At 39.1% G+C, this 24,820-nt stretch overlaps 1 protein-coding gene across 1 annotated transcript; it reads right to left on the bottom strand.

Moving 5' to 3' along the window:
- Positions 1-6,480: 6,480 nt before the first annotated feature.
- LOC128790011 (serine protease inhibitor 2.1-like) lies at positions 6,481-14,240 on the bottom strand. The gene is made up of 5 exons (XM_053946424.1): positions 14,222-14,240; positions 10,836-11,498; positions 9,694-9,964; positions 8,914-9,061; positions 6,481-8,074 (listed from the first exon to the last, which is right to left on the bottom strand). The coding sequence occupies exons 2-5, from the start codon at positions 11,479-11,481 to the stop codon at positions 7,880-7,882; spliced, it is 1,260 nt and encodes a 419-aa protein (XP_053802399.1). The 5' UTR covers positions 11,482-11,498; positions 14,222-14,240; the 3' UTR covers positions 6,481-7,879.
- Positions 14,241-24,820: the final 10,580 nt, after the last annotated feature.

Genomic DNA, 24,820 nt, shown 5'->3' with positions numbered 1-24,820 from the left:
CATGACATTATCACTCTAGTGAGACATTTACAACCAATAAAGTTGTTTACTTATTGCTGTTGGCCATCACCTATGACTGAGTATCTGGGGAACTGGGAAAGAGTTTTCACCTGGCTTTGTAGAAAATATACAACAAAACCACTACTGCTGAGGAGCAGCACTGACTGCAAAGAGAAACATGTGGTCAGAAACAGACATCTTATTTCCTTGGGTTAATCTTCTGTATCATACAGCTGAAATGGACACCATGAGGACACAGAACAGACTGACAATTCACCTTTCATCCAGTACTAAAGAAGACATGTTGGCATTACTGGATGATATTCAGGGTTGAATATAATATATGAAAAAAATCACTGAAGGAAAAACTAAGACAGAAAATGAACTTCATAAAAGAGATCTGGTTGCCAACATGTCCCTCTTTGCAAATTCCCACACATTTGGTTTCTGAGCAGGAACCTCATACTGTATCAGATATTGAAATTCCCCACATGAGATCTTCAGCATCTCTGAATGAGAGCACACTGGTGGGGAGCTGTGGGAAGCTGAATATACTGAAATAATTACATTATTCCATTAACAGACCATTTCTCCTGCTGATACTGGATAATAATTACATTTTAATAGTGGAATTTGCCCTATGAACCTTTTTCTCTTGGTCTAAAAGAGCCTTTCTTATGCAAACAACTTTTAGAATAACAAGTTCACCAGAGAATAAAAGTTCTTATTTTGAAATGAAATTGTCTACCCAGAGAAATCTCTTGGTGTTAAATTAAATTTAAATTGATGTCTTATATTCTATATTTTTGTGATGCAAACATGGCCTTAATCAAGCACTGAGAAAATCCTTTATGTAGATATTTTGGAATTACACTTAAAATTTATTGCTTCCAAAGCCAGATAGAAAGTATTAGGGCTAAACTTTGCAAAGTGCTGCCATTTGCTATTGTACAACAAATTAATATTGTTGGCCTCAGTGAAGAAGCAGAAGGAAGATCAACTCACTGAATGAATATATTCAGTGAAATGAAATTTATTGTATAATTCTATGGCTCATTTCCCTTTTTTTAAACAAGTCTTTGAGACTCTAAGATTTTAGGATTTTGAGGATTCTGACAGATCAGTGATGTTGCAGCAACTCTTTTCCCAGTTTCATTGGAGGCAAAATACGAGACTATGTGGTTGCCCTTAGCCTCTGCAGATCACAGCCTGGCAGATCAGGACAATTCCATTTCCATCAATGACTTACATTATCATGGCTCCACAGGACACCTTGGGATCTAGGATGTACCTACATGGGCTTTCTGCCATGGTTGCTGCACCATCTTTTCCAGCATGCCAGTCTAAGAGTGTACAGAAGTGCTGGAGCAGATCTGCTTCTGTTAGATGCCACTTCTCAGTCACCTTTGGTACCACTGTGGATATGTCAGGGCTGTGACACACAGCACAATCACAGGCATGGGCATGAGGTGGTAATCTTTGGCTGGGCCACTGAGACACAAAATGTCTTCAAATTTTACTTGTAAGATTTACCAAGAGACACAGCTCTCACTTGAAAGATAGAGGGACAGACAATAAATTCTAGTAACCATCCCTTGAATATATAAGTAATGGTATGGCTTTTTTGATGGCTATAAAATCTGCATCTGCAAAAGCAGCAAACCTAACAGCATTCATACACATTTTAGAACCCATTACATCTTTCATCTCCTTTGTGCACAGATGTTTTCTCCTGCTATGAGGTTCTTTCCTGGCTGCAACCATTTTACGGTGACTATAACACGTAAGTTAGACTCAATAATCTTGGAGGTCTTTTCCAGCCATAATGATTTTGTGTTCTTGTTTTATACTGATTTTTCATTTCAAACTTCTTCCTTCATCACAGCATCTTCCATGTGGCCTGTTTTTCCGACATGAAACATAGTAAAAAATATAGTAACTTTTCCTTAATAAGATATTTGCTTAAGTCAGACAGTCTTCTTCAGACCTTCCATATGAGAATTAAATTGCTGTTAACAGTTTTCCAAAGATAAAGAATACATTCTTGTTTAGTAAAGTAATAAATCATAAGAATTTTTTTCCAGATGGCTTATGGAAAAGAAACTGAATGCAACAAAAAATTAGAGAAATAAAGACAATATAATTAAGGTTTATTCACTTGTAATAAATTAATCTCCAGCACTAGAACTGAAATGTACTTTCATCAATGAAATTCTTTTTTGCAAGAAACTACCACAGTAATTTGCAGCAACATCAGTGGAGTTTGTGTAACCAGGCTGTTGGTCATATCAAGGGCATTTACATCAAATGGATGAATTATAGTTTTCTTTAAAATTGTTAGTCTGAGGAAAGTACAATTACCAAATTATTTTAAATGGATTCACTGTTATACCTGGGACTGGGAACTTAATGAAGGACGTTTCCAGATCAGCCTTTGATGGCTAACAGTTTAAAGGGAGTGAATGATATCATATATATGCTGTGTTTACATCTAATGAAAACCATCCCATGTAAGTAAGGGCAGATGTACAGTACCCAGTGTAGCATGGATGGGTAAGATTTGAAGGGTGTGTTACAGGACTCAGAGATACATAGCCCATAGTGGTCTTCATGCCTTTTTGCTCTTGATAATTTGCACTTGTTCTAACTCCTACTGCAGTGAGTGTTTAGAGTTTTCAAGTGAAATGCACATTTCAGAATGTTTGTGTTTCTCTTGTCTTTTTTTGTGGTTGGAAATTCTAGTGCCTCTGTGCTTTGGAGACATTATTTGAATGCTGGATTAGGGATTAACACTGCTTAAGGTTTTTTCCTACCTTCCAAACTACCAAGACTCATGTCAAAGGTGAGTAGCTGGGTTCTCAGAATCCCAATTCAAAACCCACCCTGCCTGGGAACTATCACAATCTGGTTTTAAGAGCTCAGTGATTTTCTGCTTGGAAGTAGTATGAGTACAAGGAAGATGCCTGCAGCTTTTGTTGCACTGAATCTACTGAAACATTTAGAATAGGGTTGGGCTTACAACCTGTCCAAATTCTCATTTCCTTCCAATAATAGCTGTGATCACAGGCTGTGCAGATGACATGACTGTGGGGAGAGGGTGGATGTGCTCATTCAAGGCATACCAGATACCAGGGCTGAAGCTCAAATTGCATAGCTGGGAACAAGAAAGTCCAAAGTACTGGTATCATCTGAACAGCGGAGTTTATATGAGCAACTGGTGCTTCTGTAACTATCCAAATGCTCTGTGCCTTTTGGCATTGTCAGCGCCTCTCCTTACTGCTGAAAGGAGCACACACTGCAGTGGCCCTGCAATTCCACTGCTTCATATTTTGTAACAACATTCTACATGGACTCTGCCATGTGGCAAAGCAAACAGAGCATTACTGACAGAAGATATCCTGTCATAAAGCAGAGTCCCACTGGACCATAAACAAGGTCAGACAGAACAAACTTACAGACTCCCACATGGCTCATAGGCTGCCAGGAGAAGTTTGGCACTCGGGTCTGCTGGGGCACAGCAAGGCTGCCTTCCAGGGACCCAGCCCTGTGGGTCTATCTTCCCTTACAGGGGTTCTCAGCTGAGTTAAACTCTAGGTAAGTCCTTTTCCTCATAACTTCCTGTAAGTGCATCAGATCATGGTTCCCAGACCCACAGCAGGCCATTTATGTTGGATGTTTATGATAGGTGCTTCACTATAAGCTGTATTATCCCTTTCTGTTGCCTGTCCCTGCAGGAAGTCAGGTGGATTAGGTTATAAAGGTTACAACCTTTAGTTTTAAAGAAGGTCTAGTTTTCTTTCAGGCCATAGTTTGGATCCAGCTGCCCCATAGGCTGAGAGAGTGCATGAATGGGAATTGTAGAGGAATAAAAACATCTCCAGATGAATGAGAGGCACTGCAAAACACATGTTTACCACAGATTAAATACACAGTCCCTAAATGAAAATTTTAGTTATTTATGTCTATCAGAATCTGTTGTTTTGGTTTTTTTGAGAGTTTTAAAGTTCTTTTAAAAGATTTTATGCCTTCTGATGTTTACATATTTTTACTGAATTTTCTCACACTGTTCATATAAACAATGATTGTTTTACATTCTTCTTTTAAGTAGAGAGAATTGATAGACTGTTAGTTTAATCAGTGTGTTTGGAGAGGTAGCAATTTCACCCTCCAATCCACTGTCACTTTTAGTGTTCTATATATAGTAGAGTCAGAAAATAAAGTTTGCTCTTTTAGTTATTTTCTTTCCTCTTTTGCATCTAACATCCTTGTGTGAGTTATTTCGTGTCATAGTGTGACAATAATCCTTCTTTTTTTGTCTACCTTTAATAACACTAATAGAATGAAGAGGGTTCCCTATCACATATTAAAACAAAAGAAAGCTGCAAGGACAAATGATGCAAAGTAGACCAAGACAGATTTTCTTGGAATTAGGAAAAAAATACTCCATCTCCCTACAAAAGCTTTCCAGAATTGTCCAGTTCCTAAAGAATATTATCAGAACTGTGCTGAGCGTAACATCAGCGAGGTATGTTCAGTGCCCAGGCTCTATAGACCTTCATACTGTGAACTGTAGGTATTTTTTTTGTTTTGGTGTATGTTTGGCACAAGATGTATTAGTTTCCTGTCCCCTGCACATCTTCTTCTTCCAGAAGGATTTAGGATGGCCCCTCTCCCTCCTCCCAGTCCATGCCACAATTCAGGTCAACCCGCTGGTCTGGAACATGAAGTTGCTCAGCTGGAGGAAAATTGTAGAGATGCCCCACAGCTTGGCAGATAACTCCCAGCATTCAGAGGTATCTATCCCATTTTATACTTCTGCTAGTAGCAGCCATTTTTCACAGTCCAGTAGGGAAACTACCAATGCAACTGTTGTCCTGCCACCTCAAACCCAAAGGCTTGGGAGGTAGATGGGAAAGGAAGTTGCTCTGTGTGTGATTTCCCAAAGCTTTTGCTCTGTCCTAGCAACTATGGGATTTTTCCTAACTTCTTTCCCTTTAGCAACAGGCCAACAACCTGTTTTTCTGCCACTGCACTCTGATAAAAATCTCGTGGCTCTGATAAAAATCTCACCATCCTACCTTCTAATCAGTCCTGGTGCACAGATTTATCTGGATGGGATCTCACGAGAACTGCTACCAGCTCCTGTTGAGTTTGTGTAGGCACCGCAGAGCAGGCTGCCTCACACCACGGCAAGTTCTCATTGATCTTAACTCTGTAAAAGCCGCTGCTTTGCGCAGAGGCGCGGTCTCTCCCAGTCCCCTGAGTGATGCCATCTTGCCTCATGAGGAGCAGTAGCTCAGGGCTTCCACTGAGCTCTTGCCACTTGGAGCAAAGGGACTCGCACAAGGCAGCAATCTCCAAGTCCCCCTGAGTCAGAAGCACAGCTCCCCATACACCAACCCAATCCTACAAACACCAGTGGGCCCCTGTAAAGCACCTCTGTGTAAGGTGGGCCAAATTTGGGAGAACAGGTCAGAGGGCCAGAGAGATGTCAGGGGTGGGGAGCTCGTTTGTTGATTTGGGACTTGCACTACCTTTGCAGTGCTCAAAACAGACTGTAGAAATGAGCAGCGTACATTCATTAGCCTCATCTTCCTAGAGACAAGGACTCAACTCCACTTGCAAAAAATATATCCAGGATGAATATGCAGTGTCATGAGAGCAGTGCAGTGAGCTAGAAGCTGTCAAAGTTAGCCTCTCCTTGAGGCAGCAGCTGTGCAATGGTGCCTCAAAGTTTGCTATAGAGTTTAGCCCCAGTGTTCCACTGCAATAAGAGTGGGTGATCTACAGACCCACAACAGCAACAAAGTGTTTAGGTATTTCTTGAAAGCAGGTTTTACCCAAATAGGCACATAAAGAGAGAATGTGAAGAATCACAATTTCCATATGAGATATTTCCATATGCACTCATTTAACAGCTTTAAGACATATTTTACTGATATCTGCTATGATAGTAAGAGTGACTGAAGGTTTTTGTTGTTTATAAGAGATATATAGAATGGTAGACTGGAGTAATTCCTTAAGTGATATACTTAAATTACATTGTACATTTTATTGATCATCCACAGCTGATCAATTATTCATGAATGACATTTTTTCACAGAAAATTATTTGACTGTTTCTGCTATGCCTAATGTCACTGTCTCTTAAAGTTTTTTGCCGACCTTGTGGAGTGCAAAGAGGCACTTGCAGTAAGAGCTACATCAGAATAAGTCTATTGTTTCAGGGATTATTCTCTTTCTTTTTTTGCCAATGATTTCTTAAGATGTCCTAGGCAAAGAGCTGGAACATGTGAGAAAGAACAGGCTGATTGAGGATAAACAGCAGCCTAGGCAGCAAAGAGAGATGTAAGGACGAAAGGACTCTGTAGGGACCAGCTCAGGTGAACACTGGAGAAGACATAGTAGAATGACAAGAGTTGTTACCTATTGGGATAAAACTTTTGGTGAGTAATCCAGAATTGAAAGCAGGACAAAACTCCTTAGCAGAGATAATTCATTTTTAAATATAACAACATACTTAAGAAAAAGTTATCTTCCATGGAAAATTTGGAATATGCATGAATAAGTTGAATTGTTGTGGTGGTTTTACTCTGGTTGAATGACAAATGCCCACTAAAGTCATTCCATCACTCCTTTCCTCAACTGAAAAACGCAGAGAAAATAAAATGAAAGGTTCATGAGTCGAGATAAGGATAGGGAGTGATCACAAACTGATTACTGTCACAGGCAAAATAGATTTGACTTGGAGAAAGTAATTGAATTTATTACCAATCAAAACCAGAGCAGGATAATGAGAAGTAAAGCAAATTTAAAAAACACCTTTGCCCCCGCTCAGGGAGAAGGGCAATAAGGCAGTTCATCACATGGTTCTGCTGCTGCTCCCTCCTCAGGGAGAGGAGTCTTTTCCCTGCTCCAGCATGGGGTCCCTCACACAGGAGACAGTCCTCCACAAACTTCTCCAGTGTGAGTCCTTCCCATGGACTACAGTTTTTTATGAACTGCTCCGTTGTGGGTTCCTTCCACAGGCTGCAGTCCTTCAGGCACAGGCTGCTCCAGCACGGGTCCCCCACATGGTCACAAATCCAGGCAGCAAACCTGCTCTAGAGTGGGCTCCTCTCTTCATCTCTTCATGGGTCTACAGGTCCTGCCAGGAGTCTGCTCCAGTGTGGGTTTCCCATGGGGTCACAACCTTCTTTTGGACATCCACCTCCTCCTGAGTGGGCCTCCTCCATGGGCTGTAGGTGGATCTCAGCTCTCCCCTGGACCTCCGTGGGCTGCATGGTGACAGCCTGCTCACCATGGTCTGCACCACAGCCTGCAGATGGCTCTTTGCTTTGGCACCTGAAGCACCTCCTCCCACAGTTCTTCACTGACCTTGGTGTCTGGAGGATGATTTCTATCATTTATTCTCAGTCTGCACTCCTTTGGCCTCAATTACTTCTGCAAAATAACTTTATTGTCTTCTCAAATGTGTTACCACAGAGGTTTTACTATCATTCCTGATTGGCTCAGCCTTCAGCAGCAGCAGATCCATCTTGGAGCTAGCTGGCAGTGGCTCTGTCTGATATGGGGGAAGCTTCTGGCAGCTTCTTAGTGAAGTCACCCCTATAGCCCCCCCACAGGCCCCCACTACCAAAACCTTGTCACGCAAACCCAATACAATTATTGAACTGGGGAAAACGTTACATTTTAAAAGTATCAGTTGAAGGTGATTTTTTCCAATGTTTATTTCTTACTAATTTGGTAAGAAAATTTCTCATTTACTTCTGAATATCCATCAATCAGAGACTAGTTAGCAGCACTACCTAGCCCAAAACTGCAAACACTGTAGCCATTATAATCCATACCCAATATCAGTGTGCCAAATAACCCAGCTATTACTTCTTAGTAGGATCAACAATTTTCCCCATGAAAAGTGTGGTGCCAGTTTGTTTGTCAGAGATCAAAATAAGGAAGGGCCTGTTGAATTTGATGGTACGAGAAGTAGAGGAAATTCTGGTAAAGATTATGGCAGTGGCTCCTGCAGCTTCAGCTCCAGCCTCATCAACTTCCAGCAAGGCCTTGTGAATTGCCTGCACAGAATAGGAAAATACACTGTGGTTTATATATGGGACAGGAAGCAGGAGTAAAGTAAATTATCTTCTTATGGAACATTTAGGAGAAGAAAGGAGTAATAAATCCAGTGGATGAAACTTTATTGTATGATAAATCTCCAACAGTTTGAAACAGGAGTATTTCATATGTCAGGACTGAGCAAAGAGGGCCAAAAATTAGCATGGACGCACTGAAATGCATTCTCACCAGGGCTTAGTAGAGTGGCATAAAAATACCCCATGAACAAGCTAGTTTATTTTCTTAGATGGTTTGGACTTCCGCTAGCAACACTTTCTCTTATTTCAAGGTTAACTAAAAACTGCTATTTAAATGCTAATATGGGGCAGTATTTGGCACCTTTAGCATTAAATCATAGCTCAAACTGACAGTCAAATTCTGCTACTGCAAACTGGTGATTTCCTGAAAACTTTGGGAATATTAAAAATTGAGATATTAATCAACACAAATATCATAATGAACTCCTCATTTGTAGTTTACAAATGACACAACATCATGTAACCTATTATATTCCAGTACAAAGAATGTATTTAAAATGTTCTAATTTCTAATTTCTAATTCCAATTTCTCTATGTATTTAATATCCAGCTTTTTAATAACAACATTAAAGTAGTACAAAAGTGAGCCAGCAGATTATTTCTGTAAAAAAACCACAATTACTGAGCTAGCCCCTACATGTCACTGTGAGTTTTACTTACAACTTCAGTAATATAAAGAGGGAAATAAAATCTTTAAAAATCCCAGACACAACTGATCAAAACAACCAACCAACATCCCATCACCAGCTCTGTCTACTTACTTGTGAAAGTTGGAGATTGTGGTTGCCACTAATTCCAGACAGATCAGCATTAACTGAGAACACTTCAGTAATGCCCATTTGCTCAAACAGGGTTTTAACATCGTAAGACCCACTAATAGAAAACTTTGGTAACTGCAGATTTAATCTCCTGTTGATCAAAGAAAACAAAAGAACAGTGAGCCCTTGCAGCCTTCAGGGCGGATAGTATGCAACTCAGCAACACTTGAAAGCATTCTTTTGATTGCATATTTGTTTGATGGTAGTCTTTGTATTCCTTGAGCAATTTTGGCATCCTGAGAGACGCACCACCTTCTTGTATTTACATTCTCTACTTGACTTTGGGAAAAGAAACAAATTTGTTCATTTTTGCTCTTTCATCCCAGTGCCACATGCGCAGCTAGTAGAGTTTTTTGGCTAAAGGGTTAGAGAGTAAGTAGACGGTGGTCTGCTGGACAGTGGAAAGCCTAAAGTAAGGGAAAAGGAGGATAAAATCTAAGACATGGTGAAGGAAATGAATCACATTAACACCATGAAAGAAGAGGTAAGGAGTCAAGAAGTAGCCAAGCAAGTTGTTCCAATGCTGTGATCCCTTCTATCAGGTCACAGAACCTGCAGTTTCTTAGTGATTGTGCTCTGCTCTGACTCATTTGTGGAATTGCTTTAAACTTCCCTTTATGAAATCAGGACATTATGTCCAGTAGGAAGTGATCTGAAATTGGTGTTTTCCCTTGAAAAGAGTGATGAATGCTCAAATATAGCAATCCATACACTTAAAGTTACCTGGTCACAAGTTTGCTATCCCATTTACAAACCGTTTCCTTGGAGAGAGCATCTTCCACTTGCTTCATCTTTCCATCATCAGGCAGAATAAGCAATGCTCGTGCAGTGCCCTGGTAAGGCAGCTCTACCACCACACAGGAGAGATCCTGGTCATAGTAAACATTTGAGATACCATCATGCTGCATCATGTTGACTCTAACAGATGCATTTGGGTTCACAAAAAAATCATCCTCATATGTACGCAAAGGATCGAAAGACTTTTCCCAGGCAGCTAATGGGGAAAAAGAGATGTTGTTGCACTCAAATGTGAAGATCATGAAGAATGGCTCATCTAAATTAGATCAGCTTTAATGTAGGACTCTGGAGGCATATTGATGGGAGAAGAGGCTCACTAAATCACTTCAACCTCCTCCATAATGCACAATAAAGCATTCAAGCTGTGCTGTAAACTCATCATATTTTGTGTGCACACGTCATGTCTTGCTGAAGAACAACCAAAGGCTGATGACCAGTTGAGAGTCCTTCTTCGACTGTAAGCCTGTGTAATGCCTTTCATGCCATTTAAAAGCAATCACTTAAGCATTCAATCACAGGACCTTCTTATGCCTTTTCTGTTAAGCTGTACCCTATGCAAGCTGATTGCACTCAGCCTGGTGTAGAATTCATCTGCAATTAGAGAGTCCTAACATTTGAGCAAGGCTCCAGAAGCACAGGCCCTCAAGATGCTATGTCCCAGATTTTCACACAGGGCACCTAGTAGATCTACCATAAAACTGGGGACCCTGTGCAAGGACGTCAGTCCACCAAGTCTGACATGTACAGTCAGTATAGAGATCTTGGACACATCTTTAGTCATTATGGCCTCAACCTGTGAGACTATGTGGATCCTTGTCTATGAGGCATCCATTAGGGTGGAACTTTTCTGTCCGCAGCTTTCCAGCAAATTGAGTCAAAACCAAGAAATCCGTATTTCTCAACAATCAGATACTCTGCTTTTGGCCAGATCTAATCTTTACTTGAACGGTCCTGCACAGTTAAGCTCTTTCATAAATTGTCACTCTGGTAATAAATTGTCAGAAGTTTCCTAAAATTTTTATTTTGTATCAAAACTATCTATTGAAATATTATGTTAAGTATCTTACCTTTAAAGTAAATATAGTTAACAAGAACCAGTACAGTACTTGGATCAAGATGACCAACTAATTCAGGAATTTTCCCCTTGGTTTTTTCCTCTACATATTTATTGATTTGCTTTGTAGCTTCTTCTGGTTTATGAAAATCACTGGAGAAAAAATCTGCATCATAGAATTCTTTGGTATTTTTTAAAAATGATTCCTGTGGTTCATATCCAGTAGCTGTAAAAAGGGCATTCCCTATATTTAATGTGATATTAACATCAGCACAGTTCAGTACTGACAGAAGTTTGTGAAAACTTTCATGTACATCATTTATGTGAGTCTCAGTCAGGTTGTCAAAGCCCAGTCCTTCAAAAATCTGAGAGAGCGTGGTTGATTTAGCACCAGCAGCCAGCATGGCAAAGGCAGTGGAGATGCTCACAGGAGAAAAGAACACATTTTTATCAGCTTCTTTTGATGAAACCTGCTTGTAAAACCTAAATACAAAATCTGCATAGTTAGAGCCTTTCTTGTCACAGCTATATGTTAATAAATTTTCTCTTCCATCCTGCAGATTAGTATTGTTGACTTCATGGCAAATGTCTTCAGGGCAGCAATGGGTTACAGCACAAAGAACAGCTAGGAGTAAACACAGGCACAGGAGACACTTCATCTTCTTTTCAAATTATTCTGTCCAAAATAAACAGTCATTAAATGAGCAGATGGTAATGATGTGCTTGGTAGTAAGAAATAATGAATAGTTTGTTAGCATAAATGTTGCATAGTTCAACTTTAAATATCTACATACATAGCAGGCTTAAATTTCTCATGGGCACAATGTCAAATTTATTTAACAAATTCTAATAAGTTATAGATTAAAATATCAGGCATAAGAAATTCATAATACTTCATGGTAACTGCTCTGAAAAAGCAGTACTTTTTTACATTGGCAATGAAAATATAAAGCTACAGTCCATAATAATCTTTGTTAACAATGACACTATCTTCCCAAAACACTGTCTCCTATAGGGTACATCTAAACATACAAGTTATTACAAGGTAAGACAGGGTGTGGGTTTCAAAGACGTCAAATACTCCACAGCACCTGCCCAAAAGTAATTTGATATATGTAAGGAAATGTGAGGCATCTCACTACTCACTGGGACTGAGTAAATTCCCTCACTTTCCTCAGGGCAGCAGCACATGGACAGAGAGCTATCATGGACTACCTGTGCTTGTTAAATTCACACCCCTGTTTACTTCACTCATGTACTTACTCACATGGCCAGTTGCTGGCCAAAACTGATAAGTGATGGAAGAAGTTCAACTACATGAACTTCAAAGCAAAAGCCTGGAGCATCCTGTGCCATGACAGCAGTGCACAGAGAAGTGGGCAAAATGACATGTGACAAGCAGCAGGTTCACATCAGATAATGAGGTGCATGTTTGGAATGAAGGAATCTTTCTTTCGGGGGAGCTGCAACAAGTGTTTGTAACTCCGTAAATGGTGGTGTTCCCCTCACCATGGGTTAACTTGCGTGGGATGTGGGAAGGCCCTGGGTCAAAGAGGGAGAGAGAAGCACTCATCCCATTTGGACATCAAAGGACACAGATTAATTCCCATGGAGATTACAAGTTTCTTCATTATGCTTGTTCTCCTACAGCTGACGTGATATACTTCACATGAGCCACCTGCTCTCTACACGAGCTGGAACAAAGCTCTGGTTTACTGAATTCAGTTCCCTGCAGTTCTGGGAAAGCATCTCATATAAACCCTCTTCAGAACTGTAACAAGCTATCGATGAAAATAAGCTTTTTGTCCTCACATATTCAGTGTGAAAACATTTCTAGAACTTTTCTACTGTCATGAGTCCTCTTCTGGTTTTCAGCCAATACAGCCTATTTATACCCTTTTCTTTCAGGAATGTATTTTCCCATGTCTGTGGTAAAGTTCTCTTGGTCCTACATTCATTCCTTGATGTGAAAGCTGACTGTATATACTATCTAAAGATTTAGAGTTTCTGATGGCAGCCCAAGTTCAAGGATTCCTGGTGATTAACCCGTTGTTTTATTTTTGTATTGATGGTCTTTCTTTTTTTCATAGCAAACATATAGATAGCTGTGTGTTCTCATATTTGCTAGGATCTGGGTGTACTGATTCTGCCCGACATCAGCCAGGGCCCACTGCAGTGACCCACAGTAACAAGTGGTAACACTCATCTTGAATTTCCTTAAAACAAAAGCTGGAGTATGGCCCTAGATGGGAATATGATTCAAGTGTTTGCAGATAGCTTTTAAGCAGAACTCTGCCTCTTTTTCATAGCCAAAAAAAAAAAAGGCAAAACCCAAACAACCCTTATATACTGTGGAAAAAAGAAGAAATAATATAGTATGAAAGGTGTTTCAAAAGTATTTGATGTTAAACATGTCATAGTCTTTTTTTCTCTAGCTATTTGAGATATTGGACACTTAAGTGAGAAAGAAAGAAATAATTTCACTTCCTGTGTCCGTACAGAGCTTAGCCTAAATTTTAAAGAATTTCTGAAGCAGAGAGTATGGTTTGGGGTTTTTTTTCCTGCAGAAAACTTATATTAAGCATGTTTTTAACTTCTGCTGTAAGAGATCAGTTTAAAAACTTCTCCTAGTATCATAACTCTTTACAGAAATCTAAAAGAACTACTTCAATCAAAAGCTGCAAAACACTGCCTATTGTCATTAAGTTTTCCTCACGTACTTTTCCTCTCAGAGATGAAAACCACGTTAATTTCAACATTTTGAGATTAGAAAATTTCTGACACCAATATTTTTATTAATATTTCAAAGCTGAAGAAATTGTAAAGGCTTTGTTAAATCTGGAAGTAATTTTTATGCAAATTAGAAATTCAGAAAATAATTCTCTTCCAGACCACATATTACTTTGTCTATGGGAGGAAAAGGGGCAATTAAATTTAAATAGTGGCCTTCCACCTACCCCCTACACTCACCCCAGTCCTAATTAGAGAGCCTGGCCTTAGCAATTCAATTGTTGCTTTATAAATTAAGTCACCAGAAGAGTTTTTAAATTGGACCTGGTTGTTCAGTCACTAGTGGGATTATACTAATTTTGAGTCACTGTGAAGGCTGTTTCCCATCTGAAAGGTGATTACATCAGTATTCTCTTTTAACAAGTACTTAATAAGTCACCATGACTTCAAAGGGTTTTTTAGTTTGATTTCAGTCTAAGCATATTCCCCAGAACAGCAGGTCCCACTGGTCCTTTGCACATCTACTTGGTTAATATTTCATTGCAACATCCGCACAGAACCAAATCACAAACAGACAAATGAAATTAACCTAATATTAAAATTCCACTTACTGCAAAAAGCATCATCTCCAACTCTCTAAAAAAAAAAAAAAGTGTGTGTAGTACTTACAAAATCAGAAGCCCCGTTGCATTCAGCTGACCCACACTGTTACTTATACTGCTTCATCATCTTCTGTTTAATTAGAGATGTTAAACATTACAGAGACCTGATAAAAATTAGAGCCAACCAAAATAAAGGAGGAAACAAAGCAAATATTGATGAAACAGGGTTCGCAAGGATCATCTCTGTTATCCGGCCAAAGAAGCTCATAATCTTCAGCCATTTCAATAGTAGCTGTGACATCCTCTCTGTTGCCTCTGACCATGCGGAGGAGCTTAAGTGCAAATGTGTGATTAGGACCCTAGTGGAAACCAGGAGCTTGTGCCTAGAAACAGTTGCTAACTCTTGGTGCCAGAAATCAGACCTTCTGTGTTGTGATGAAGCTCACATGGAGCTGACAGCCACGTATCACCACGTATCACATCAGGTTGGTGCTCTTCCAAAATCTACCCAGAGACAAATCTTCTGCATGATCCTCAGCCTGTATATGGATGACAAAGTAATTGCCTGTACCTTCTCACTCCGTAGCTTAATGCCACTGTGGGGGTATGTGATAGACACGTTTCCATGATAGATGTCACACCCTGGCTGATGTGGTCCCTTCATCTTTCTCAGTTCTGTGTGCATCTCAGTTCCTACCTTGGGCAGGAATACAAGTGGTGGGAATACAAGCAGAAGGCTGTTTACTCCCACATGTTGGCGTACTGCGTGTGCGCACTCACTTCTCATTCTCCTTGCCCTCTCACACACTTTTAAATTGTTCAAATGAAAACAAGTGCTGTTTGTTTCTATTACCTTTTCCCAATAGGACTGAAATGCTGATGGATCAGGATGACTGAATTTTTCCAGTTAACAATAAAGACCATGATTGAGTGGTGACATAAAATACATTTCCCCATTTGTGATGACTCTTTGTACTTGTTTACTCACATGTGTAATTTTGTTGTTACAAACATAGATAAACATGGAGACAGAACATAGATAAACATTGTCTGGACACTCCCCTTCTTTGTTTTCCTCTATATTTCTTCCACTCTCGCCCTCCCCCCTTCTCTTTTTACTTGCTCCTTCTAACTCTGGATGTAAAGATCACAAACACAGAGATTATTTTACTCATCAAAGCCCAAATGAATAACAGGTCATGGTGGTCAAGGACGAACTGTGTTACAAAATGGTTATAAGCCTCTTGTTTTCTCTTTCATTTGTGATGCCTTGTAATTACTGTTTTGTTTTTAATAATGTTAAGCTAAACTTTAACAAGGCATTTCCTTGCCATTTCATTATAGCAGCAGAAATAAGGTACTACAGCAGCTTGAAACTAAAATGATGAGCAGACAGACACACGCATGCCAGGTGTACCACGCACTGCCACAAGCCATTACAGTCCCACCTCCCTGCTGACCACAGTTTCAACTCTAAGTCATGAAACCATATTGACCAACTTCATACTGATCATTTATCTAATGACCTAGATCTTTTGCTCTACTATTTATTTTTATAGGAATAAAAGTACAGAACATGGAAATAACAAAATAGATGTGTTTTATTCATTCTGATAATTAAAACCATGACAAAGTCTACATTGCCTGAGACCATGTCACTGCTCTTCATGTAGGTCAGTTTCTATACCCCAGCTCATATTTTGACGTCTTTAGAAGAAATAGAGCCATATATTCATTTCATTTGCTAATAACTTGCAAGCATCTTTCTGACAGTTTAGTTTGTTTTGAATAGAACATTCCAAAGCAGGTTTAAAGAGTTCTTAATTAACCATTAACTGGTATATTCAATGACAAGAGAACGACTCAACTTGTCCAGTGTTCTTGTTATGCTTATACCTTAGGTAAGGAAATTAGAGGTTTTTTTGTCAATTTAGCAACAATAAAACTCTTCTGGGATTATGTCTTACAAACACACAAGTTACTTCAAGTATCAAAAATTTTTATACATATTAATCTATTGTGTTGTAACTTAAACAAAGACTTTTTAGTGTAAAGAACACAGACCACAAGCATATTGACAGAGCAGCAATATGAAGGAAATGGAGTATGGAATTAGGAAGGAACTGGACACTCCCTTCCCCTCCAATTCCTTGCTGATAGCCTTGAGTTATGTCTTTGGGAAGGATCAGGCACTCAGAGTGCAGGAAAGTTGCTAAGATTGGAGATGTACATGTATCTGGTGAACTATGATTTTTCTATTCTGGATGAGGTATATAATGAAGAATGAAGGCACAATCTACTCATAGTGGTCATGCCATGCTTTCAATTCTTCTTGGAGAAGTATTCTTCTATTGTCTTTCCTGTCAGAAACACAAAATTCAGTAGTTTAGAAAGGGACTGTGAAATTAGGATAAAATATAGTCTATATATAGTGAAGGAAACTAGCACAAGGAGGGTTAAGTTCTGCTCAGAGAACTTTTTTTCATTTGAATTAGCATAATTCATATGAACTAAGTAGATAAAAGGGATGAGAGTTTAAAAAAAATTGTCAATGGCAATGACCAATAGTGAAAACTCGTCATAGTTTTTCAGTTGAAAAACCAATTTCAGTTGCAAAGTATACACTAAATGTAGCAGGTGTGTTACATGTATGGTGCACCAGTAACAACTGAACACTTGAAGCCCCTATTGCTGCTTTAGTGTGTGCAGGCTGGTGGGTATGACATACGTCATGGTTCTGAAGAACCATAATCTCATATAAAAGGGGCAGGAGAATAGGCAGATTGCTCTAACATTAGAAACCTTTATTTAGGCCCTAGAATCTTTCAAAAGAAGGCTGATTTTTCATCATTTCTACATGTAACAGCTTTACCATGGATTTTCTTTGCAGACCTGAGTATTTCTCTAACACTAATATTAGTAATGAAAGAGCTACCAAGATTTCAATATCTAGGTGATTTCCATCTGGGATATTGTGAAAGAATAGTATGCATTCTGTTTTCTTTTCTTTCTAACTGCCAAAATAGATGACAAAATAATCTTATTGGCCATTATTGATCATAATCTCCAATAATGTCTTTCATTGTCCAACTACTGTTCAGGATACTGGAATAATTTCAGATTGGGATGGACCACCTGATGAGAGAGCTGCTGGACTGAAAATTCAGGATAGGTGGCTATCTCTGTTTAGCAGCTCAGTTTCAGCCTTGGGAACATCACTAACACTAATAGGCTTCAGGTTTCTCATTTTTAAGGTAAAAATTACACATCTAACTTCCTCACTGAGATTAGATGATGTGAAAATAAAAAATTACTTTCAAAGGTCTTGAGCATTACTTTATTTCTTTATTGAGTTTGATGAAGACAGTATCATTTTTATCAGTTTTATTCCATGACACCTTCCTTGGTAACGGTGATACACAATTTGAAAATCTGTGGTCTGCAGGATGCAGCTTTATACAGCTTCAAAGTGAAATTTGAAAGTTTCTTCAATTGCAAGCTTCCATGAAAAGTCCTCTGGACTTTACAGAAAGTGTCTTCTTTCCTGGTAAGCTTTGCACTTGTATTCAAGTGGTGGTAGTTATGAGGTACATTACAGCATGGGGATGGGTGATTAAGCACACCCAAATATTGCAAGAATTGAACCTGTATACACCACATAACACTGCACAAGCCAATCATTTTATCAGATATTTTTCTTTCATGTCTAGAAAATGCAAATATCTGTTACCAGCACCTACAGCATAATAATCTTATACAGGACAATAGAGAAGGATAAGACTATTGCTCTTACTGAATTATTTTTTTTGTCTTTCAGTTTGACCCAAGCATCATGTGTTTTTAAAATCATGTTATTTGCCTGTGGTAAGGCACCTAACTCCTTCTCAGACTATGTAAGCTAAGAGAGGAAGAATGGTCAGTTGTAGTGGGTAGCTATAAGCAGCCAAGAAGCTAAGTTTCTGCAACGTGAACCTGTGACTGAGCTGGGAAGGGAAACAGAAACTCCCAAGTCCCAACCCAATGCATTGTAACTACTGGTCTGTCCTTCTTTCCTAATAATGTTCTTGCGTTAAAGAAAGAAAGGAATTAATCAATTAATTATGGGTTTCCAACAGCAATATAGTACTTAAAATTTTAATAAATGTGTGTCTATACAACATGAAAATATACTTAACAAGAACCATCCCAATGAGTAATTCAAGACTTAAGCAACTAACATTATTCTGAAAGCCTTCATTAAAAAGTTCTTCTTCACCTTCCCATTTGGTCTACTGACCCTGCTATCTGGGACCATCTCACCCCAACTGCTTTCTTTACCTCCTGTGTACTCCTGAGTGATAAATGTCTACCTTTAATCACACAGCTGATCAAGTAAAGTTGGTCAAAGCAGATTGAAGTAAACAGTAAAGACATTATTCTGTGACTCAGAAGCTCAGCTGTCCAAGCACACCATGTGGATTTTGGCTAATTCTCAAAGAAAGGACACAGAAAGTGGTCTTGCAAGCCAGAGTAAATTTATCCTTTTTATTACACCTTGTCAGAACAGCTTTGTTGAAAATGAGGGTACAAACACAGGAATGCATCAAGGAACAAGTGCAAAGGGAAGACAGGTTTCAATTTCATTTTGAATGGATATAGAGTAGATTAAATTTTGCTGTGGCTACTGCTTTTAACCATGCTGGGAGAAGATTTAGACCAACACCATATAGCTTTTAAAAATACTGCTCTAGATCAATATGCAGTCAAATTAAACAAAGCCATTTTTCTATGTAACAACTATTACACAAGCATCTCAAATCTTACTTTTAACAGCAAAACTGTTGGAACTGTGACAAAACTTCCCTAATCCAAACTTGACAATACCCTGTGTTGTGTTGTCTCCTACATACCCGTATCTCCATTCTTTTCCTGCCTTTCATCACATCACACACAGTCACTTGCAGACTACTCTCATCTTGGCACATCATTCCTCTACTCCTGCTTCCTCCATTATTTTGGAGTGTGATGGCAAATAGAGCCTGTTGAAGATTATAGAAGAAGGCACCCCCAAAGGAGTTTCAGTAAGACCCTTCCTTGAAACTTAACCTCTGGGGTTGAGGGAGAGCCCAGACTGATTTTCACAGAATACCCAGGTGTCTTTTTGGATAGAGCAGCACAGCATTATGGCACTTCTAGGGCTGGGGTCAGCAAGAATGGGGCTCAGCTGTAGAGAGCAAAAAGGTTAATCAGGTCACAAAAACTTCTAGGTGACGATGTCCTGCTCTTAGGTTCATTGATCAGCCAGTGAGAGTATTTTATTTTTCTTGATGATGCAATGTTTTTAAATTAATGCCTTTGGTAGAACTTAGGTGGGTGGGGATTATGAAAACCAGTTTGAACCAGTCTTTGGCCTTTGTGAATGCTCCGACTCTCATACTAATGATGATTGAATTAATCTCTTAACAAACACGTTTGTTTTTCTAATTCGCCTCCACACACTTAATTACTATAGCTCCAAACCCAACACCCAAATATTACAGCAGAGATGGCATTTAGTCTTCCCTGATCTCCGGAAATCTCTCAGCTATTGGGATCCTTCCTGAAGTAATTTCTGAAGAACAGTGAATAGGGTTTCCTCACCAGAAACAGAATCCTGGAAGCCAAGACTATGTCTAAGAGGATTCACTGTCTACAAAGGAAGATATTTTTTACCAGCATGTTCTAAACATATTTTTGTTCACAGTTTAATATTAATTATTTTTACTTCTGCTCTATAGCATTCAGTGGCCAGACAAAGCTAAGAAGTCCCTAAATAATTTGAGCTGGAGGCCCCTGCTTATATCTGATGATAATAGGGTTATACCCAAGCTATAACTTCAGTGTTCTATTACTTACAACCTACTTCACAGATGCTCAACATTTTTCCCACACCTGAGAAACTTTCCTAGATTGCACAAGTATCCAGATTCTTCCTGTAGCCCTGAATGTCCCACTCAAAAATCCTTTCTCAGAAAAACTTATTGAAAGTTGTCTGAAAGAGAAGTTTCCATGTTAGAAAGCAGAGTCAGAGAAACCGTAACATTTTCATGAATATTTGATTTTTCAACATTTTGAAAGAGAAATTATGAAAATGTTCCATGCAAATTTTTATTTTATGAGATAATATGAAGTAATCGATTTTTCTACTATTTAACAATAAAATGGAAAATAAAATTCAAAACTATTTTAGGCAATTTGCTGAGAATTAAAATTTTTGTCACAATTTGTGAAAAATTCAATGTATTGAAATTTCTCTTGGGAGAGAAAGGTAATTTATTTTATACGAAGATAATAAAAATAAGGGACTATGAACATTACTTAAAGGCAATTGTAGAAAAGTCTGACTGGAAAGAAAACAATTGTTTACAGGAAAGTTTTGATCGTGCACTTAATTCTTCAAGTCAGGATGGAAAACCCTCTGCACCAGTTGTAGAGGACCTGAGGAATGACGATATCATTATTTTGACACTCAGAGTTTTATTCTCATTTGTCTTGTTCTGTGAACTAAAACCAGATTTATCATATACTCTAAGGAAATAGATGTTGAAGAAAAACAGAACTGGTATACTGAGAGCTAATTCCCATTAATAAATTAATTTTATTCAATTTTGCTTTGAATCTGATGGGAAAAAATATTACTAATGAGATATTCCCATTTTAAAAATATATGTAAATACATTTGACAGAGAAACAAAAAAACAAAACCCAGAAACATTAAAAAAGAGATATGAGATCTGGTTAGAATCTTTGTGAAGGTTCACTGGTAAATAGCAAAGCATTAATTTGATTGTTAGAAGTATAATTAATGGTTGCAAAAAGAACAAAACTGCAAATATGAAGGCAAACATAAATTGACCTACTTCAACCATTCAATGTGATAAAAAGACCCTTTTAAGCTCTCAGAAAAACCTTTTTTTTTTTTTTTTTTTATAGTGAATGCTTCTAAAGCACTGAGTCATATAAGTTGGCTTAGATTTTTAGTAATTTCCTACTGAACCATTGAGCTGATAGAAGTGTTGCTGTTAATTGAGGAAATGAAAATGCCCTGAGACATCTTGGACAGCCTTGGGCACAGCAAGAGGAAACAAGCGCTTAGGCTTTGGCAGTAAAGAAAGGCTACACACACACAGTAGAATGCATATATAGTGTACACAATATACACAAGCTTTCTCTCTTTCCCTTTCTTCACATCTCCCACTGTTTGGTTTCCTTTTTCCTTGTCACTAAACATAGAAATGACATATTCAGTGGCCTATTCAGCATCACTGCAAAATCTCTGTCCTGAGTGGCAATGAATAACGTGAGTCCAGCATGCCAAGTAAAAACCAAGGGTTTTTCCCCTTGTGTTCTTTGCCTTATATTTAGTGATTCTCCTCTGATCAGCTGGCCACTGAGTACTGTGAGATCCTTCCAAATGAACAAGGTGAAACCACCAGAAATATGTGTAATGTCACAATTTATTAAAGTCCCATGTCATCTCTAACTTCTCTGAATAATGCATACCTATGTTTATAAAGGGTATTCCCTCCCTACTAGTTTATGACTGGTTTAGGTCCTGCCCTGAGGAGTTTTGTAAGTTTTCAGAAGTATGTGGTATATACCAACCAAACCATTACAATATGTGGACATACCAGCTCTTTGGCAAAGGGTTCTGGCTACTGCTGTAAAAAACAATAAAATATTTCTATAAAAACATTAGCAATAAGAAGCTAAAGAGAATCTCCATCCTTTATTGGATGCAAGAAGGAATATTGTGACAATGGATGAGGAAGACACTGAGATTCTCAGTGCCTTCTTTGCCTCAGTTATTAATAATAAGACCGTTATTTGCAGGGTACCCAGATGCCTGAGCTGCAAGACAGGCACCGGGGAAGAATGAAAACCTCATAAACCAAGGGAAAATGGTCAGCAACCTCTTGCACCACTTAGACACACACAAGGGTATTGAGGGAGCTGGTGGAAGAACTCACCAAACCACTTTCAATCATTTATCAGCAGTTCTGTCTCACCAGGGAGGTCCCAGACAAATGGAGGTTGGAAATGGGCTGCCCATCTACAGGAAGGGCCAGAAGGAGGATCTGGGGCATTACAGTACACTCAGCCTGACCTCAGTGCCAGGGAAGGTTATGGAGCATATCCTCATGAGTGCCATGACACAGCATGCAGAGGACAACTGGGTGATCAGGCCCAGCCAGCACAGGTTCATGAAAGGCAGGTGCCACTTGTACCGACCTGACCTCCTTCTCTGACAAGGTGACCAGCTGAGTGAAACAGGAATGGCTGTGGATGTTGTGTACCTGGACTTGAGTAAAGCCTTTGATACTGTATCCCAAAGCATCCAGGCAAAACAAACACCTGCAATACTACAGGCCAGTGGCAGAATGGCTGGAAAGCTGCCTGGAGGAAAAGGACCTTGAGGTGCCATCTGACAGCAGCAGAACGTGAGCCAACATGTGCCCAGGTGGCCAAGAAGGCCAATGGGATCCTGGCCTGTGTCAGCAATAGTGTGGCCAGCAGGACCAGGGCAGGGATTGTCCCCCTGTACTCAGCACTGGTGAGGCCACACCTCGAATCCTGTGTTCACTTCTGGGCCTCTCAGGACAAGAAAGACTTGCTTGAGTCTTTGAGGTGCTGGAGTATGTCCAGACAAGGGCAACAGAGCTGGGGAAGGGTCCAGATAGTCAGTCATATGAAGAGTGGTCAGGGAGCTGAGGGTTTTTAGCTTGGAGAAAAGAACCTGAAAGGGGACCTTACCATTCTCTACAACTCTCTAAAAGGAGGAAGGAAGGTGTAGTCAGGTGGGGGTCAGTTTTTTATCCCAAATTACGAGTGATGGAAGAAGAAATATAGCCTCAGGTTGCACTGGGGGGGGGGGGGGGGGGGGGGGGGGAGGTGAGGCAGGGGGTGGTTAAATTGAGTATTAGGAAACAATTCTTCATGGAAAGAGTTGCCAAATATGGGAACAGGCCACCCAGGGAAGTCGTTCAGTCACCACCCTTAGCGGTATTTTGAAGATGTGTGGATGTGGCACTTAGGGACAAGATTGGACTTGATTGTTCTGGGTTAGGGGCTACAGCTGATCTTAAGGGCTGATCTTCTAACCTATAAGATTCTATGTTTCTATGACAGTCATGTTTATTATTTAATATTTTGTCATACTTATTCCTAGAACTACAAATTCTGCAGTTTCAAAAAACCTGAAGTTGATCTAACTAGTCTGCACTCCAGATACTTGCTTGCATCTTTTTGAAAAAATTGAACATCACATTTGTCACATCCTATTAGTGTGGTACAGAGCCAGTTTAACTGTGGCATCAGTGTGGAAAGTTTAACATTTTTCTTCTTGAGACAGCTAAGAGCCCTTGCAGGCATGCTAAACAATCAGAGTAATTTGTTGTTACTTGCTCTTTGACTACTTCCCCCCCCCCCCCCCGAATACTATTCTATTGTTAGTTCAACTTGGAATAGTGGTTTAAGCTTGTCCATGTGCAATGGATTGAGCTTTTCTGTTTTACCAGTGCCCCCCTTGAACACTTTTACACTTTGAACATCTACTGATCCCTCAGGCTCTTTGAAATTACCTCTTTAAAAAAAATATATTATTTTGTGGCATTTCCCTCAAAGTTCTCCTTGTCATTTCTTATTACAGTTTTAATGTTCTGGAATTCTTGGTTTTGGCAAGGGGGCATTCCCTGAGCTGATAATGACGTCGGTTTCTCAAATTTTTCTTCTTAATACTAGTTTAATTTTCTGTGTGAATATACAATTTTTTTCCCCTTTTCAAGTTACGGTTTCTTGGATTTACTTCCAAATGCATTGCTGTACATTTTTATAAGAATGCAAACTGCAAGATCTGGTTTTGTCAGAAGAGTAAAGAGTAAAGAGTATCTTTACTTTTACTTTTATCTTTAGTAAAGAGACAAAAGAGTATCTGTGACCTAGGAAAATCTGCAGTGCCTTTATATTGATGTAGATTACAAATATCTGTAAGCACCTAAAGAAAGTAGCCTGTCAAGGTTTGCTATGGATCCAGTGATGTAGGCAAGTTTAGTTTGGGAAACACTAAATTTATTTTTTCTTATTGCATTGTTTGAAAGCCACAGATATGAGTTTTTCTTCATTGTGATTTTAATTTGGAAGTGGGTTCCTCTACAAAAAGCTTCTAAGCAATTTTTTTGTTTCCCTGTCCTAATTTATTAAAACACAAAAAGGTGTGATATAGATTGCCTGTATTTTATTTATGGAATAACAGGAACTTCAGCTCAAAAATGTGCCAAGACTGATAACAGAGCTATTCGAGGGAGTCAAGAGAGAGCTTTTTAGAAGAGTGATGAGAGACACACAGAAGCTACACACTTGATAGAGTAGAAGCAGCACACTTTCTAAGAGTTTTGAAATAAACATCTTTGCATGAAATGAATGCCCAGCCTTCCCAAAAGGTTCTCTGCCTAGCAGAGATAACCTACTATTTATTGCTCAAGCTGAAGGCAATGGCCTTTCTGAAACTCATTACTGGCATTACTGTGCTGATCTAATGTATATGAGCAGTAAATTAATAATTATTTGTTGACACTAGTCAAAAAAAATGTATGCTTGAACCATACTTATTTCTTAACTCTGAATTATAGAAGTAAAGTAGCAAAATTAG

This window comes from Vidua chalybeata, chromosome 6, assembly GCF_026979565.1.
Source record: "Vidua chalybeata isolate OUT-0048 chromosome 6, bVidCha1 merged haplotype, whole genome shotgun sequence".
In the NCBI taxonomy this organism is placed as follows: domain Eukaryota; kingdom Metazoa; phylum Chordata; class Aves; order Passeriformes; family Viduidae; genus Vidua; species Vidua chalybeata.
Note: the sequence above shows the minus strand (reverse complement) of the source record. Positions and strands in the feature narration are given on the sequence as shown.